This window comes from Hirundo rustica, chromosome 16 (genome assembly GCF_015227805.2).
Source record: "Hirundo rustica isolate bHirRus1 chromosome 16, bHirRus1.pri.v3, whole genome shotgun sequence".
Lineage (NCBI taxonomy): Eukaryota > Metazoa > Chordata > Aves > Passeriformes > Hirundinidae > Hirundo > Hirundo rustica.
Genome location: NC_053465.1, coordinates 6,538,076 through 6,555,503, shown reverse-complemented (window position 1 = coordinate 6,555,503; position 17,428 = coordinate 6,538,076). Strand labels below are relative to the sequence as shown.

Here is a 17,428-nt window from a genome sequence, read left to right as displayed (position 1 = left end):
AATAAACCAGTACTGGTCCCTCTCAAAAATACATTTTCTTGAACTGTATTTCCAGCTTGGCAAAGAAAACTAAATTTACGGACATGAATTTCCACACAGTCATGCCATGAGGAAGGAAGGAAACAAAAACAACCAAAAAAAAAAAAAAAAAAAAAGGTGAAAGAATTGGTTTGTTTAAAAAATATGTTCAATAAAAAGCTTTTTTTTTTTTTCTTTTGGAAGGGCTGAAGAGAGGATGGGAAGGGGTGGATAAATAAGAAACTGCTGTGGTGGATCAGGAAAAGCAAAGACTGGCAGCAAAACCCCTGTGTTGGCTTTGTTTCAGTGTGAAGGGCAGGGACAGACATGTTTTAATCCTGGATACTGAGCCTTCAGTAAATCATTCTTTGTGCTGTGCAAAAACATGGGAATTCTGTATCCTCCTTGTGACACTTCCCATCCCATGTGGAGCCCAGGTCCCTGCTCAGTGAGGGACCAGGGCAGAGCCCTGAGCCTCTTCCTGCTGGCAGGGCAGGGCTGGGCCAGCTGGGAGCTCTCCAGCGCAGGGGTCCTGGTGCCTGAGGGTTCTGCAGGAGGGCAAACAACACCTGCACAGGTCTTTTCCCCCTCTCTGAGGTCCATGAAGCAAGGATGGAGATGGGTTTGGGGTGGCTGTGTGGTGTCCTGGGGCTGAGGCAGTGCTGATGTGTCACAGGGACTGGCAGGGGAGGCAGCTCTAAGACACGCCCTGCCCTCCCCCTGAGCACATCCCCACGATCCCTCCGGGCACCTCAGAGCTCTTTCCTCCGCTCCATCCGGATCCACTGGGAATGCAAACAGGCTCTAGCACCACCCCCCTGCCCTTTGGGCCACCCCAAACAGCTGGAGCGAGGTAAACCTGACAAGTTTTTATATGTACACAGATGCTCATCAACCCCCCCTCCCGCACCTCAAGTCCCCCAGTAAAAGCCAACCAAAAGAGCATTTAAAGTTAAAAAAGAAACAAACCCGAACCAACAACAATCAACCTTCCCCCCCACCTCAAAAACCCCCCAACCCAGGCCCCAGTTGGGTCTCAGGTGACAAATGGGGACGTGCCGTGTCCCCAGGTGGGGTGGAGATGGGATAAAGTGACCTCTTCCAAACAGGGTGTGGGGGGAGCCAGGCCCCAGGCTCTGTCCTGTGCTCCCCCAGCTCGCTCTGGCCAGTGCTGGGGATGGGGCAGGGAATCAGTAGTATGAGCTGGCCCAAGCTGTGTCCTGGGGACAGTCCTGGAGCGTCCTGGCCCAGACACCGGGGTGACAGTTCATAGGTAAAAAGCTAAAAACTTGGTGAGGTCTGGCAAGGAGGGCGGCAGAGGGGAGGAGGCGCCGACCGCCCCTGGCCACCATGTCCCCACTGGTGTCCCCACAGCTAGCGAGTGCCCTTAGGACTCCGAGGAGGAGTGGGAGACGGTCTGGAGCAGCGATTTGTAAATGGCAGAGTTCAGGAAGCGGGGGTAGGAGTCTCTGTGCATCAGCGTGTAGATCTGGAGCTGTGCGTCGTCGAAGGTGTGCGAGGACGGCTCCTGCATCTTCCGGTTGATGACCTCCCGCACCCGCGAGTCCAGGCTCACCTGGGAGGCACGGAGAGAAAGTGGGGGCTGGGGGACACCCAAGGACAAGCCCCCGGCCCAGCACCCATCCCTGCACCCCCTATCACGGGAAATCGGGTAACAACCTTGCACCAGATGTGGGGAGACCACCATCACAGAAAATACTGGCACTGCAACCCTGGTGGTTGGGGAGGGTTGCGGGGAGGAATGGGGTTCTCTCGGAGTCCCCTCTGTGTCCCCCAGCTGGGCACAGGGAGGTGGGTTTGGGTGGTCCCGCCCCGGGGATGCCGCAGCCCGGGATGCTGCAGCCAGGGATGCAGCATTTTCTCGGCCCGCTGGTGCCCTCGTGAGGTCTGGGCTCCTCAGCACAACCCCGGCCCGCGGTCCCGCTGCCAGCAGCGTCCCGGGGCTTTTGAGGGGCTAGATATCCCCTTCCCACCGCCATTACCCTGCCAAACTCATCCCCAAACTGTCACAGGGCTCTGGCGGCAGCTGGAACTGAGCCCTCTCCCTAAGAGCCCTCCCCTCAAAGGCTCTGCCTCCTACCTCCTTGGGAGAGAGGATGGAGATGTAGTCCTCGTATATCATCCTGGCCTTCTCGTCGATGGTGTGCTTGTTGCACTCGGTTTTGAGCTCCTCACATGCCAGCCAGAAGAGCATGTTCTCCTCGCTGTACTCAGTCCGCAAAAACTCCCGGAAGACGTTGCGCCCCGCCGGGCTCTTCATCAGCTTGTCGAAGGACTGTGCCCAGCCCTGCACCTCCTCCGGCGTGGGTTTGGCACTGACAGGTCCCCAGGAAGGCAAGGGGATGGTGTTAGAGCCAGCCAGGAATCCCAGTGTGTCCCTCCTGCTCATCCCAGGTTCCATCCCAGCGGAGCTGTGCCCAACCGCCGCCCCCGTGCCCATGACGAGGCTGCTCCTGCTCAGGCTCCAGTGATACAGAGCTTTCAGAGGTCACTCGTGGCCTCTGTCCTGGCTCTGCCCAGCCAGGCTGGAGCATGGCCTTGCTTTGGGCTAGATTTCCCAAACTGGGTTGTATTTTGGTGCACGGATGCCAACAGGAGGAAAAGCCCTTTGGTGGAGAGGCAGCTCTGAGCCAAGGGAGACTGACATGGGTCCATCACCCCTCTCAGCTGTTTCCCAGCAAATGCTCAGCACCTGCTCAAGCAGGCCAGGTACACTCATTATCCATGGCTAATTAGCAATGTAACCCTAACCCGGCTGTGCCAGGCACTGCACAGAGCACCCATGGCTGGGTGTCACACTTGTCACTCAGGGAATGGGTGCCTGGTGCCAGGCATTCCTGGAGTGGGGTGTTGGCCCATCCTGCTCCTCCCTGAGTGGACACAGACACTGCTGCTGCTTCCACTTCAGTGCTGAAACCTCCTGGGAATGGCCTGTCCCCTCCTCTCCCTATGGCTGCAAAGTGCTCTTGGCAGTGGGTCTAAATAGCAGAATGAGATCTGAAATCTGCTGAGGTTCTTCCATGCCTCAGTTTCCCTTTCCAATGGGCCCAAGGGCAGAATCACTGTAGGATTCAGCCTGTGGCTCCAGGCCCCCTGTGTCTTTGTGAGAACTGGGGATGAGCTGCTGGACACATCACCAGGAACCCCTGAGCCCTGGTGTCCTGATCCTCTGCCTGCTGCGCACCCCAAGGGCAGAACACAGTCCTGGCTGCCATGGAGGGTGGCAGAGGGGACAGTGCCATGCTGTGCTTGTCCCACCCCACACTGCACTCACCACGCTTCACAGTTTGGGATGGTCTCCAGTTTGGTCTCCCGGGATGCCCTCCATGCTCGCTCTCGGTCCTCGTTCCTAACGGGGACACAGAAAGGTAGTCAGGGGCATTGGGGACACGTGCAGCCCCCACCCTGACCCCTGACTCTCCTCCGTGGGCACCAGCACCCCCACCCATGCCTTCCTCTCACCCACTGCCCCGGTTTCCCCTGGTTCCCTCGTGCAGTTTTGCTGTCACCATGTGAGGGTGTCCCCGTGGTGTCCCTGTGCTCAGGCACCGCTGCGGCCCCGGTCCCGCTCCACCACCCAGGCCGTGTGCCAGGGATGTGTGCCAGGACTGAGCTGAGCCGGAGCGGCCACAGCAGCCGGCAGAGGTCAGTGCTGGATCGGCCCAAGGCGAAGCTGTTGCGTTCACGACTGTGAGCTGTTGTGTCGTGAATAATCCCCAATAAATAAACAAGTGTTTATCGGCGATGTGCCAGCACCGGTCTGGCCCGGAGGCAGATAGTGGGATAGGGGTGTTGGGGCTTGGGGATGCGGTGTTCCCTGTCCCTGTGTCCCCTGGTCCCTGGGGGTGCTGGTGGCACAAGCGGAGAGCGGCCATCAGCCAGCTTCCCCTGGGCCCTTGAATTTCCGTGCCCAGCGCTGACCGCAGCCCTTCCTGCTTGCGACACTGCCCCTCACTGCTCGCGCAGCGCTGGCTGTGCAAACCTCTGCCCCAGCGTGGGCACCTCCCTGCCTGTGCCACCCCCAGGGCTCACTGCCTGCCAAGCCTGAGCCCCACTCAGCAACCAGCTCCGTTTGCTCCAGGAAGCGGATACGGGAGGGGTATCTGCCCCATCTCTGGGATTTCTGCTCCATCTCTGCTTGCAGGCTCTTGCAGAGGTGAAGCAGAGACACAGGCAATGCCACCAAGCCTAGGGCAGTGTCTAGGAGGGAGATACATCGGGCTCAGCTCCAGGGCTTTTTGCTCCTCCGAGCTCACTGCTCTTGGTGGCTGTAAAGACCAAAGCTGCTGCAAAGCCAGAGGCATCAGCAACCTCTGAACGAGCAGATGCTGAGGAGGAAGAGCAGATGGGCTGTCCAGAAGCTGGGCTATCCAGAGAATAAGGAGCTGGAACCCTCAGTAAGGACAGGAGATGCAGATGGAGGCAAGCAGCTGGTTCCATCCTTGGCTTTGGGCACTGCTGGGAGGGCAGGGCTGGACTCTGTGCCTGCTACTCCAAGGCAGAGCTTCCCAAAGGGCTCATATGGACTGGGGCCATCCTTCCCTGGAGACCACCAGGGCAGCACTGGGGAGTCTCCCTCACCACTGCTTTCTGCTCTGTGTATTCTAAGAGACTTGGCTCACAATCAGGAGTCAGTGCACCCAGGACTCTGTGACCTGCCCTGCCACCGAGGTGGGGGTGACGCTCACTGAGCCCGCAGGAGGCAGTGCCGGGGGGCAGCGGGACGTACCACGAGCAGCTGCAGCAGCAGCACCAGCAGAAGCAGCAGGCGTTGGGGCGGTGGTTGCTGGCGGGTTGCACCGTTGTCGGAGAAGTCTCATGCCGGGACATCGGAAGGAGTGACTCTGCGGACGCGGGTCCTGCGTACTGAAAGGCAGGAGGGCGGAGAGGGTCAGGGAGCCGCCAGCGATCATCCCCCACCTCGTGCAGGCACACAGAGATAGAGGAGGAACCCCTGCACGGTGACTCGCTGTGGTTTAGTCTTGGCTCCCGCTCGCCAGCCCGGCCCCCGGCCGGTCGCCCCTCACCTGCGTCCCAGCCTCATACACGGTGGACGGGGTTGGGTCGTGCTTCAGGGGCTGTTCTGCCGCTCTCAGCTCCTCCCAGCCCGCGGGTGAGCTGTGAGACCCCCCGGCTAAAGTCCCTGCCGCCTCCTGGATGGAGCCTGTGGGGAGGGAGAGGAGTGGCACCACGTTACTGCACAGAAACCCCGGCTTCGAGCGGCTCCGGGGCTGCCTACTGCTGGGGAAAGCCTGGGCAGGTGGCAGGCGAGGGCAGGGCAGCAAGCAGAAAGTGCAAGAAAAGGAAGTGAGAAGGAAAGTAGAAGAGGAAATGCATTGAGACATGCTCTGCCAGCCCCCTGCTTTGCCTGGGATCCCGTCTCACACTTTGGGGATGTTGTGGGGCTTGCTGCAGGCAGCAGCAGAGGGGCTTGGCAGGGTGAGGGCTTCAGTGCTGGCCCTGCACGCCCCTGGCCATGCCCTGTGCCATGAGGAAGAGCGGCTGAAACCCCTGGTATCTTCAGGGACAGGATGGGGAAGTTGGAGCTGCTCCACGGCATCATGTGAGTGGAAGGAAACAGGGTGGTGGTGGTGTTGAGTTTTCACAGCTCCTGGTGCTAAAGCAAACCTCGTCCCATGCCTGTCCCTGCTGCACCACTGGCTCAGCCCGGAGCAGGGATGCTCCTGGGTAGGAGAGATGCTGGGTGCTGGGCTCAGCATGGGCAGTGGTTATGTCAGGTCACAGCTGGCTCTACCTCCCTGTGCCTTGCCAAGGGTGATGGGCAGCAGCCACGGCCCTTCCCCTGCCAGAGGGAAGGAATGGGATCAGGGGCAGCAGGCAGGGAGAGCCCCTGGAGATCTCAGCCTCAGCATCCCCACCTCGAGCAGCCCCAGGTCTCATTGTCTTGCCATGGACTCAGCAAGGGGACGGAGCAAGGGTGTGGGATGCAGCTGGGACAGAGCTGTCCCCAGAGCCCTCCATGAGCCCTGGGGGTAGAGCACCCTATTCCCAGCACAGCCATCACCCAGCAGTGCTTTCCTGGGCCCTCACAAACCCTCCCACAGTCCCAGTGCTCCCACAGGAACGAAAAAGGAGAGAGTCTGTGTTTCACTCCCAATTGTCCCTATTTATAGCCCCAAGTGCTGGCAGGACAACTGTGACCTTGTCACCTGGTTCGGCAGCAGCTCTGCTCCCTCTCACACCATGCTGCCTTCAGGTCCACTTAACCCCCCACTTTTCCCCTTCCCTTTGCTTCCCCTGGCCCAAGCATCTTCCACTCCCAGCACTCTTCTTCCCACCGCCCACCCACATCCCACTGCTCATCCCTCGGCACCCAGCACTGCTGGGGGCTGCGGCACCAACAACAGGAACTGGGGTCGAGGCTGTGGGAATGGGGTGAGCAGGAGGACGCTCTGAAGGCTGGGAAAACCGCCCAGCTCAGCCTGGCTCTGCCACAGCCCTGAGCTATGGAGCAGTTGGACTGGGGCTGACTGAGGGACTGGGCTGTGGGGACAGCGTGTGGCTTTGCTCCGTGGGGATTTCTGTCCGGGTACTTCACTTTGCTTCTTGGCCAGAGCTGATCCACAAGTGGCTGAGTCAACACACCCTGGAGAGGCAGCAGGAGGGGGTGGCATCCCCTGGCAGGAGCATCCCCTTCCCATGCCAAGGGGTGCGCTCACCACCCAGTCAGGAGCAGGATCAGGTCGCTGCCCACCCTGTGGGACACAGCCAGGGCCATTCTGGAGCGTGCAGTGCCGTGGGGAACAGGGAGAAAGGAGCTGTGGGCCTGCACAGAGACCACAGGGACCTCATCTGATGGCACCGAGAGGTGGTGCTGGTGTGATCCTTGCTGGCACCAAAGGCCAAGCTCAGCACATCCTGGACTGGCACCAAAAGGCAATGCCAGCACACTCTGACGGGCACCCAAGGGTGCTGCCATCATGGTCTGGATTTGCAGGGATGAGTTCCCAGCGCTGTGCACCCCTCAATGCTCCTGCCACCCCACCTCCCCACGCTGGCGGGGCTGTCACCAGCTGCCCCAGAGCCAGGCCCCGCCATGGGGCTGTTGGGGCTGGTGGATGGGGAAGTGCCGGAGGGAAGGCGAGGGCGTGAGCTCGAGGCTGCAGAAAGAGGAAGGACGGCAAAAAGGGGACATTTCCCCACAGAGAGAAGAGACGCTCCAAAAGCCACCCTCCCTGAGCTCCCCAAGGCCCCCGTGTCCCCGGGCTGTGCCGGGTGGCATCGCACACCCGTGATGTCCCCAAGATGCCTGGCACCACGCTGTCCTCCTGCCAAATGGAGCGGGGACCCTCCACGCAACCGGACAAGATGACCTCTTCCCAAAACCACTTTCGAAGGGGAACCTCCCCTTCTACCAGGCCTTGCCGAGTCGTCGGCCCCATCCCACACGCCTTCACACGAGGCTCCTTGTGCCCAGCAGCCTCCCCCAGCTCTGAGCACGGGGCACAAATCAGCACCCACCTCAGTGCACTCCCAGCACAACCCCGACGTGCCCACCGACCCTGTGCCCTGCGTGCTGGGAGGACTGGGGGGTGTGGGAGCAGCTCTTGTGCCGTGTCCATACCTGCAGCCCGGCCATCGCGCCAGCCAGGGCGACCCCGGCCGGCTCAGGGGGTGCGCGGCATCGCCAGGACCGCCGGGTCTGCGGGCGGGGCGGTGGGGGAGAAAAGAAGAGAGAAAGAGAAAAGAAAAGCGGCTGAACACATCCTCTCACAGGAAAGGGAGTGGTAAGGGAAGTGGCAAGCTCAACCGAAGAGTTCAGGCCTTTTTTGGGAAAGCCCCAGCCCGGCCCGGACGCTCTCCTTGCTGCTCCATCACGGGGCCAGCTGCCCCACGGAGGGGCACGGTGGGTCCCACCAGGGGCTGAGCCGGATCAGCCTCCTGCTTCCAGGAGGGCTGGATGCGGCAGCAGCTGCAAGCACCAGGGCTACCAAGATGGGGTTCCCCAGCCGGGGCTGGCACTGATGGCAGCTCCTCAGAAACAGCCCGGGCGCGCTGGTGCTGGAGCCACCCCACGGCCAAGGAAGTGACTCTGCCGAGAGTGACAGGCAGGATGTGTCCCCAGGGTGCGTGCAGGCTGCACCGAGCTCCTCGGGGACCAGCCGAGGACGCTTCAAAGCGACAACGCTTTCTGCCACGCTGCGCTTCTGATGTCCCCGTGCTTCCAGCGCTGCCCGCAGGGCACAGACACCGGCAGCGAGGTGGGCAGTGCGGGGAAGGGGCTGTGCTGAGGGTGGGCTGAGTCAGAGCCGCCGCCGGTGCCTCCCGGCAGCATCGTCCGCTCGAGGTGGGATGTGCCAGCCTGATGCACTGAGCGCAGCCCGGCTCCCTCGGCCAAGAGTGACTCACAAAGAAAGTTGTTTGGTTTTTTTTTTTTTTTTCCCCTCTTCAGGAAAAAAAGAAACAGAAGAGAGAGGAGGAGGAGAGAGAAATCAGCCGCCAACCTCCCGTTTTCTTGATTAAATTCGCCCTCGGCACTGCTGTGGGCGGAGGAGGCTCCAGCCCACTAGCGACCAACACCGCCTGTGGTCTGTGCTGGCGGCTGCCCCTCAGCGGCACGGTCACACCGCAGGTGAAAAAGGGCAGCGAGCGGAGAAAGAGGGAAGAGGGATGCTGGCAGCCACCCCCGCTCCCCTGGGGCAGTGCCATGTGCCTGTTATCAGCTCATCCCAGCGCCCGGCTCAGCGCAGCCGCTTCCCTCGCCTTCCCCGGGACACGAGCTGTTATCGCCTCTCCTCCCGAGCCCGCACACCCCAAACCCAGCGCGCTTGTGCCGCTGCTGTCCCCAGCTCCGCTCCGTCCGGATGGGAACCTTCCCGTCACCCGAAAGTCACCACCGGCTCCTTCCTGTGCCGTCACCCCCTGGCGCTCCAGGGGCTCAGCCGGGCTCTGCTCCTCCGGGCACCTGAACCTCCTTCATTTCCCAGATGGTTTTCCAGGATTCTCTTTACTGCTACAAGGCAGCGAGAGAGCTGGGGCTGTCAGGGTATAGCCCCGCTCCCACGGGCTCTGGCACCCCCAGCTCACAGGCACCGAGGGTATTTTTATTCTCCTGCCTCTCTCCACCCCAGAAAGGACCTTCCCTTCGTATTTTATGGGTCAAAACCGGGACAGCAGCTTTGCTGCTCATCACAGAACCCCGCAGGGATCATCGAAGTGGGGACAACGAACAAACCCCCAGCAGCAACGGAGACACCATCCCTGACCGGGTCCCTGCCACAGCCCCGCGATGCCTCAGCCAGGAGCAGCAGCGGCTGTGAGCCCTCTCCGTGCCTTGGAGGAGCTGCAGACGCCCATCACCTGCTGGAGCAGCACAGGGAGAGCTTGGCAGCCCTGGCTGCCCGCGTGCTGCTGGATTCTCCAGTGTCTAATAAGGGCTCGGCACAGCCTGCAGCTTCCCCACCCCCTCCCTGGCATTCTCCCAGGAGGTCCCAGCACCTCTGATCTCTGCCAAATTTGGCTGGAACCAGCCACTGAGTGCAACCAGAGGCGAGGCAGCCCAGCGGGCAGCCGGGGTGGGTGGCAGGGGGCTGGCACCCCCCGGGACCCCTCTGCCGGGGTTACCCCATGGTAACAGCCCGGGCACCGCCGCCGAGCCCCACAGCTGCCCCCCGCCCCCGCAGCCTGTCCCAGCCACCTGCCAGCAGCACAGGAAGTTTTAGGAGTTATTTTTAGACTCGGTTTTCAATCCCCCCCTCCCCGCCCCTTAGAAATATTTTTGAAAAAGATTTAAGAGGTTGAGGGCTGGAGCCCCCCGGCTCTGCGGGGATGGGGCTGGGCTGAGCCCAATCCTACCAGCGCAGAGGTGCCAACGAGCCCCGGCAGTGGCTGGGTGGGCTCTCCGGGTCCTGCCGGGATGAGAGTGTGCACCCTGCCGTGTCCTCGCTGCCCTGCGAGCGCCGATAACGCTGCAGATGTGCCCGCACATGTGGCTGAGGCAGCGGGGGCCAGCGGGTTCCTTTGGGGAGATCCTCTGCCCTGCAGTGATTTCTTTGCTGTTCCCCGAGGCTGGAAAGACAAATCTGCTGATGGGAACTGTGAGATGCTTCACTGTGTCCAAACACCTCCCCAGTCCTTTACACCACGAGAGCTGACAGCCCCTCTCCTGCCAGGATGAGGATGATCCCAGGGTCCTTCTCCAGACTCCTCTGCTCCCAGTGCTCTGCTTGAGCATCCTCCAAGCTAAATCCCACCATAAGCCCTCCCAAAAGGACCGCATGAGCCTCTCCATCACCTGCTGGGAAGAGGAGAACAGACCCATGGCTCCGTCCTGGCACCACAGGCGCAGCGCTGCCAGCACCCACCGCCCCAATCCCAGCTTTTGCACAGAAACGAGTTAATTATTTTATAGCATAAAAACAGCCCCATGCCAATCAGCTGGGGGATTTAGTAAAGGCAAGCCCTGACAATTATGTTTCTACTACTGGAGGTATCATGGTGTTAGGGCAGGCGCCTGTTCTGCCTCCGGTAATGATCCACGGGAAAGGAGAAGACAGATCGGTGATCAATACTCAGCAGGGGCTACATGGATGGAGGAGCCTGGCGGTTGATGGGAGGGAAGAGCAGAGGAAAGGGCACCGGCATGGCCAGGGTAAGAGCTGAGCTGGGTGGGTTGTGGGGTGCTCCTTGTCCATAGAAAGCTGCCAGGCCCCTGGCACCACAGGACAGTGGTAATTAGAGCGATGAGGAATGGCATCTTTCAAGGAAATGAGGAACCAGCCAGAGAACCAAGGCAGGATTGGGATGAAAAGGAAGTATACTGCATCACAGGGCAATGCTGGATCAAAGGGCTGGCTTAGCACAGCTCTGAGAGCTCCCAACACAGCTGAGGGATGATTTTTTCCCCTGCCCTGGCACAAGACCAACCCACACTGGCTGCACCCAGAGCCCTGCACGGGAGGCACCAGGAGGTGCAGGAGGAGGTTTGGGAGCCTGTGCTGGCACCGGCAGGAGGTGAGTCTGACCATGCCAAGGACAGGTCTGGCCCTGCTCTCCAGCCACACTTCCTGCCCAAAGCGTGGCCCCATGTGGCATTGATGTGGTCAGGGCAGGGCTCAGCCCAGCTCAACCGGCCGTGGGACCAGCCAGGCCAGGGCCACAGCAGCAGGACAGCTGGGACAAGGGGAGCACGTCCCAAACACTGCACCCAGGAGCATTTGCCCACCGTGGTTTATTCATCCAGCCCTGATGGATGCCTTTGGAGGCCTGGCTTCAGGCAGATGTCACTTGGTGCTCATGGGGACATGTTCCAGGGTTGGGGTACAACTTTCAGAGCTGGGCTGACACTTGTACCAGCAAAACTTCCTCCCGTATCAGACTCTGGTCCTGCATTAGAACACTGTGGGACTGAGGAATGAGCCCCCCCAGGAGACCATGCTGCAGGCAAACACCCAGGGAAAGGGGGGATCTGGTGACTCAATGCCCCGCCTGAGTTCTGGAGAATCACAAGGGTCACAGGTGACACCTGTGGTGTGGTCATGGTGCCAGGGCAGCTGTGAGGCTCTGCCCTGCCCCAGCCACCAGAAGGAATCAGGGTGCGCACTTTGTGTCCTCTGAATCCAGCTGCTCTGGTGATTTAAACCCCAACCAAAGGGGAAGAACGATGGCGGGGTTCAGCTCCATCACCCAAGGGAGGGGCTGGCAGTGTGGAGAGGAAGGAAGCACTGTCACCCCGAGTGGCCCCATGCCACAGAGGTGGCCCTGGCCTGGGGCAGTGTCTGGAAGTGCAGCTGCTGCATCCCACTGCTGCCAGACAGGGCAGGCACGGCCGGGGTGCAGGACCCTGGCCACAGCGGGTGCCCATTCTGGGCTCAGATGGGAGTGGGCCTCGCAGGGGACCTCAGTGACACCCCTGATTTGACAGGCCATGGTGATGGCCTTTGCTGAGCCCCCAGGGTGCTGCAGGGTGCAGGTCCCATCAGGGGACACGAGTTACTATCACAGCAGTACATTTCTGCAGCCCCAAATCTGCTTTGCCAGCTCTCTCCTCCTGGTGAAACCCACACCAGGCTCTCAGGCAGCATCCTCCTTTGATTTTGTTGTTTTTTTTCCAGTCTAGCTTGAAGCTTTCTGTTGCTTTTTTAGAGCTCCTGCCCACTAATGCCAATATGTACCTGTTTGTTCTTCTCCTGCCCTTTGCCCTGCAGCGCTGCTTGGGCATTCGCCTTCTGTCGAGGAGGCTGCAGCTCTGCTGGGGCTCAAACCCGCAGGAGGGGGAGCAACTGGAAAATCCAAACCCTCACCCCAAACCCTTTTGCTGACCCCCTTTAGGCTGAACCAGCCTGTCCCCTGCACCCAGAGCCACAGCACAGGAATGCCGCCAGCTCCGCTCCCATCCCGTTGTTGCCCTGGAGGCTTTGCAGCATCTCTGCCTCCAGAGTGGGCAAGTGCTGACAAGTGAGTCTGGAGTGTGGCAAACCTGGGCCCCCGAGCCCAGCATGTCTCCACAGCTGGAGCAAAGAGCCCTCAAAAGGTCAGCCAAGGCTGGTTCCAAGTGGTTGGAGAACTGGAAGGGCGGCTTGCTCTAAAACTCGACCACACATTTTCCTGCTGTCAGGAAACCCCCTTTTTTCCATGTCAAAGATGAATGGTGAAGCTGAGCCCCAAAGGACTTTGTTGTTGTTTTCATTGCTACTCCACCCTTCTCCTGGTTAAATTTTGCTTCCACGGAATGACCAAGGGCAGGAGGTTTTGCAGGATGGGCGAGTGGCAGAGCACTCCTTGCCTCTCCTGGTACACTCACCCAGAATGACTGAGGAGGAGATGATGGGATGGGCTGAGGCATCAATCACCCTCCGTGCCCAGCACAGTGTCTGAGGAGAGGGAGAAATCACAGGCAGGAGGTTTCTGTTACTGGTCCACTCCGAAGAAGGAACCCAGTGAATTTCCAGCCAAAAATAACAGAAAAAAAAAAATTCTCCATGGTCCCAGGGAGCGCTTTCGCAGAAGGGTGAAAGGTTGACCAGAACTCTGGGGTTGTTGCCTTGTCTTACACGGTGCTCGGGATCTGGATGGAGCCAGAATTCTGCCTTCACTGGTTTTAGCCCAAAGCCACCAGCTCCTGTGTCCCCAGGTCCTGAGGAAGGCTGGGGAGCTGCACAGGGAACTCCCCCCAGGGCTTGTGAACCAGCAGAGTGTGCACAGCTGGATTTAAGAGGTTTGATCCCTGTGGAAAGGTCTGGATGTCCTGAAACCCGTGGGAGCAGAGGGGAGAGCTGGCCAGTGGTGTTACCAGAGTTACCATCACACCCACTGGATGGCCAAGGTAGTGAGGATTCTGGATTTTCTGCAGGTGGCCTTCCCTGTGCCGCATGGGGCAGCTCATGGCCAGGCAGCTGGGAAAGGGAATGGGCTGGCTGAGCCCAGCAGTGATGGGAATGAGCTGGAGGAGGCTCCACTGCTGCTGGTGCAGGATGGGCAGTGAACAGGGAGATGCCTGGGGCTGGATGCCCGTTCCCTGAGCTGCCAGAGCTGGGGCAGTGACGGCACCACAGAGCTGCTTCCCAGGCTGTGGCAGGGTGTTTAGAGTCCCTGCAAGTTCAGTTCCTTCCTCTCTCACACCACAGAAGATGTCGGACACTTCCCCTATCCTCTCCTCCCCACAGGTAAAAACCCAGGTTGTAACACACAGGGGGAGATGCAAAAAAAAAAAAAAAATCACTGATAAGGTCCAGGATCTTTTCTTCTCCCCAAAATAAGAGACAGCTATGAAATAATGTACATAAACAGATGGGTTTAGATCCCCCAGAACAGAACAGCTTCTGTAATGGAAATGCAGAGTGAGATGTGCAGATGAATAAGGAACTGAGCAATAGGAAGTGCCGGGCGAAGGCCGTGGGCACCGGATCACTCAGAAGCTGCTGTTGTTCAAGGCAAGAGCCCACACTGCTGAACCCTGAGAGTGTGCCATGGCAGGGGTGGTGCCTGCTGGCCTTGCTCTGCCCTGCCTGCTCTGTTTTGGGGTGCTCAGGCACAGCCAGGGGTTGGTGCAAAAAGCTCCTCCAGGGGAGTAGCGGGAGGAGCTGGGGGGGAAAGGCAGGCTCTTACCTCCCACTGAGCTTTCCAAAATTAATTTATCCAGAGGGTAACAATTTGGAAAAAAAAAAAAAAAGAGGAAAAGCCCCAGCAGCTCGAGCTCACGCTCTGCAGAGGTTGAGGAGTGACACAGTGGCTGCTTTGCTACTCCTGACCTGTTGCTCACAGGGAAGAGCTCTGAGCACGGAGCTCACCCACTCACTTTGCATCAGCCCAGCTGAAACCCAAGACGCTGGAGCCCAGGTCCAGCCTAAAAGCAAAGACTAGAACCAAAGCTCAGCCAAGACAGGAGAGGATGCACTTCAGGAGCTGGCTGAGGTGGACTGCTCCAGCACCTTGGGCAGACTCAGAACCAACTACCCTGCCAAGGCATTTTTCTCCCTTACCTTTTCCGGGTTTCATTTGAATTATCTGCCCTGAGTTCCTTCTTTTTTTAAAAAAATAATAATATCAAGACGGGTGCCCGCACCCTGACTGAGATGTATTCGTGTCACTAAACTCCTGCTTCTCCACTACAATCCTGTGAGGTAGAGGTTGTTTAATTGCTGAAGAACATGACTGTATTTTGATTAGTGGCTTGAGTCATTTGTGGGGAAGGGCTGACGCGGAGCAGCTAAAATCCTTGTAGGGAAATCTGATGTGGCGCTTTCCCTTGGGAGATACTCTGAAATATGTGCCCACTGGGGCGACCCGCTTTCCCAAAGAAAACGACGAGCGCCGGGCCAGCAAACGCCAGGGCTCCGCTCGCCCAGCGTGACACGGGAGGAGCATCTCCATTGACGGGGATGGAGACGCATCCAGAGGGGAATGAACTCCCCTCGCAGCAGGGGAATCCCTCCCACTCGCTTAACACTTTTTGTTTAGTTGCTTAAATAAGGCCGTGGATCCGCGCCAGAGCAGCCTCGTGGAAGCGGCGGGGACCGGGAGCTTCCCGGGGAACCTCTCGGTGCCCGGGGACGCGCGGTGACCCCACGGTGGCCGCGCTTGGCCCTCTCCATCCCTCGGCCACCCAGACGCGGCGCCGAGCGGCCGCATCCCGCGACGGCGCCCACGTGATGGGCTCGTGTTGGGCGACCCTGGCGTGTCACATCCCTTCGGGGGACAGCCGCGTCCCCGACAGCACCGAGGCGGGTCCCTCGGCCGTGCCGCCGCCGGAGAACCCCGCGGGGACCGGAGCCGGAGGCTGCCCTGACCTCAGGCAACCTTCCCGAGCCCCGGCGCTCCCCGAGCCCCTCCGGCCGGGTCAGGGCTGCCCATCGCCCGGGCGAGGCTCTCAGCACCCTTCGCACCGTGCCCGGGGAGCCGCACGGGCAGGGAGCTCTGCCCGGCCCAGCCGCTGCGTGGATGCTCCGCCGCCGCCCCGGCACCCACCTGTGGGTGCAGAAGAGCCGGGGAGGCCTCGGGAGGGGGGGGGGGATCCTCCCTTCAACCCCCGCCCCGGGCTGGGCAAACCCCGCTGCAGCCGGCCCTGCGGCTGGAGGGTGCCCCCCTCCTTCCCCCTCTCCATCCTCCTCCTCCTCCTCCTCCTGGCAGGAGCCCTGCCCTCCCCTGGGGGGATGCGGCGGGGAGTTCCCCCTCCCCGCTCGGCGCTCGGGGTCCCCCCGCCCCGCCGGTCCCCACGGAGCATCTCCCCGCCCCAGCGCTCGCACATGGGGCCGGTGACAGGCGGCAGCCGGACACACGGACGCACGGACGGACAAGACGGGCACGGGCAGGGCTCTCCATCCTCCGCGGGGCTCGGCGCGTGTGGGGGGAGCGGCGAAGGGAGCGAGGATGCCCGGGGTCCGTGCGGGGGGAGCGCGCAAAGGGGCCGGGGGACGGAGAGGGGGTGGGCAGAGCGGGGTCCGCAGGGGGAGCGAGGCTGGGCTGGGCAGCGGGCGAGGGAGGGGGCGATGCGAGCGCGTCCCCCCCATCCGCGGCAGCCCCTGGCCGGGGCGCGGGGTACTCACGGGCCGGGCATCCGCGCCGCCGCCGCCGCCGCCCCCGGCCGCCGCCGCTGCGCTGCCGCCGGGCTGGGCACCGGAGGGAGAGGGAGCGGCAGCGGGAGCCGAGCGGCGGCGGCGGCACTGCGCAGGCTCCGGCCCGGCCCCGCCGGCCACTTCCGAAAGCGATTGCAGCCCTGGCACTTCCTCACGGCACACGCACGCACACACACACACACACCACCCACGGCCGCAGCCCCCTGCCCCAGCGCCGGGCACCCGCTGCTGTGCGCCAGCGCCAGCATCCCCGAACCTGCGCTGGTACCCACTGCCAGCACCCTGTGCCCGGCACTCGCACCCCGCACCAGCGCCCGGTGTCGGATACTGGCGCACAGAACAAGCGCCGTGCGCCCGCTGTTGATAACCAGTACCAGCATCACATACTGGCTCCCGGTACCAGCACCATGCACCCAGTACTGGCTCCCAGTGCCCATCCCCTGCGCCCAGTACTGCGCCCTGCATCAGCATCACATAGCCAGTGCTGGCTCCCAGTACTCATCCCCTGCACCCAGTACTTACACCCAGCACCAGCACCGTGCACCCAATACTGGCACCCTGCACCAACACTGGGGATCCCCTCTGCCCCTCGGGGGTGTTCTCCCATCCCCAGGGGGTTGGGAAGGGCTGTCTGTGATGCTTCCCCCAGACTGCTTCCCACCTAAGGCTCCCTGCCCAGGAGTAGCTTTCCCTATGCCAGTGGTTTCTCTGCCTTTTCTCTCTCTCTCTCTCTCTCTCTCTCTCTCTCTCTCTTATACATCACTAAAAATAAAGGGTGATAAAACTTTGGGAGAGAAAGGAGGCATAAAAATTTCATGATCTTGCCAGCCAGGGAAATTATCCCACTTTATTATTTAAAACCTCATTAAAAACCATTTCCCTGGGAGAGACAATGATCAAACCACCATCTATTTCAATCCTCGAGACGTGCACTCGGCGACGTGGGGGACGTGTTTAAAATAGGCCCCAAATGCGACTCCTGCAGTGAAAACTGCACCCCGACCCCCACCCGTGCGAGCAGCATCTCTGAGCTGAATCGCTCTGCCTCTGCACTGGGGCATCAGTCAGACCCAAAGCCTCCCACATTTTCAACCTGCCCTGTCCAGCACTCTGGATTCTCCTCTTTTCACCAAGCTCAGGACAGTGGGATCTACACAGCTCCCACCCAGCTGGGACCTGCCCTGCGGACAAAGCGGGGTCCTTCCACTGGCTGCAACTTTTGCAAATCTTCGGAGCTGCTCCAGGGTGGAGTTGTGACTGCCAGCCTGCTCCCTCCTGCTGTGTGACCGGGCCACCAGCCCTCACGATTTTCTTTAGCAATTCATTTAACTGGAAGCTCACAAATGCCCATAGAG

The 17,428-nt window shown here is 60.6% G+C and overlaps 1 protein-coding gene across 2 annotated transcripts; it reads right to left on the bottom strand.

Annotated features, from left to right (window-relative positions):
- Positions 1-945: 945 nt before the first annotated feature.
- RGS19 (regulator of G protein signaling 19) lies at positions 946-16,081 on the bottom strand. 2 transcript variants are annotated; one of them, XM_040079966.2, is made up of 6 exons: positions 16,044-16,081; positions 5,067-5,203; positions 4,769-4,905; positions 3,314-3,388; positions 2,120-2,354; positions 946-1,594 (listed from the first exon to the last, which is right to left on the bottom strand). In XM_040079966.2, exons 3-6 carry the CDS (start codon positions 4,867-4,869, stop codon positions 1,406-1,408), a joined length of 600 nt encoding a protein of 199 aa, XP_039935900.1. In that variant the 5' UTR covers positions 4,870-4,905; positions 5,067-5,203; positions 16,044-16,081; the 3' UTR covers positions 946-1,405. The 2 variants fall into 2 exon arrangements, with proteins under 2 accessions (XP_039935900.1, XP_039935899.1); XM_040079965.2 differs by lacking the exon at positions 16,044-16,081 and adding an exon at positions 7,625-7,643.
- Between the last annotated feature and the right edge of the window lie 1,347 nt (positions 16,082-17,428).

Coding starts and splice junctions, on each gene's coding strand:
- RGS19 (XM_040079966.2), bottom strand. CDS start 4,869: ATGTCCCGGCATGAGACTTCTCCGACAACGGTGCAACCCGCCAGCAAC. Junction 3,389..4,768: donor TGCTGCTGCAGCTGCTCGTG/GTACGTCCCGCT, acceptor TGTCCCCGTTAG/GAACGAGGACCGAGAGCGAG. Junction 1,595..2,119: donor CCATCCTCTCTCCCAAGGAG/GTAGGAGGCAGA, acceptor CGTGCCTCCCAG/GTGAGCCTGGACTCGCGGGT.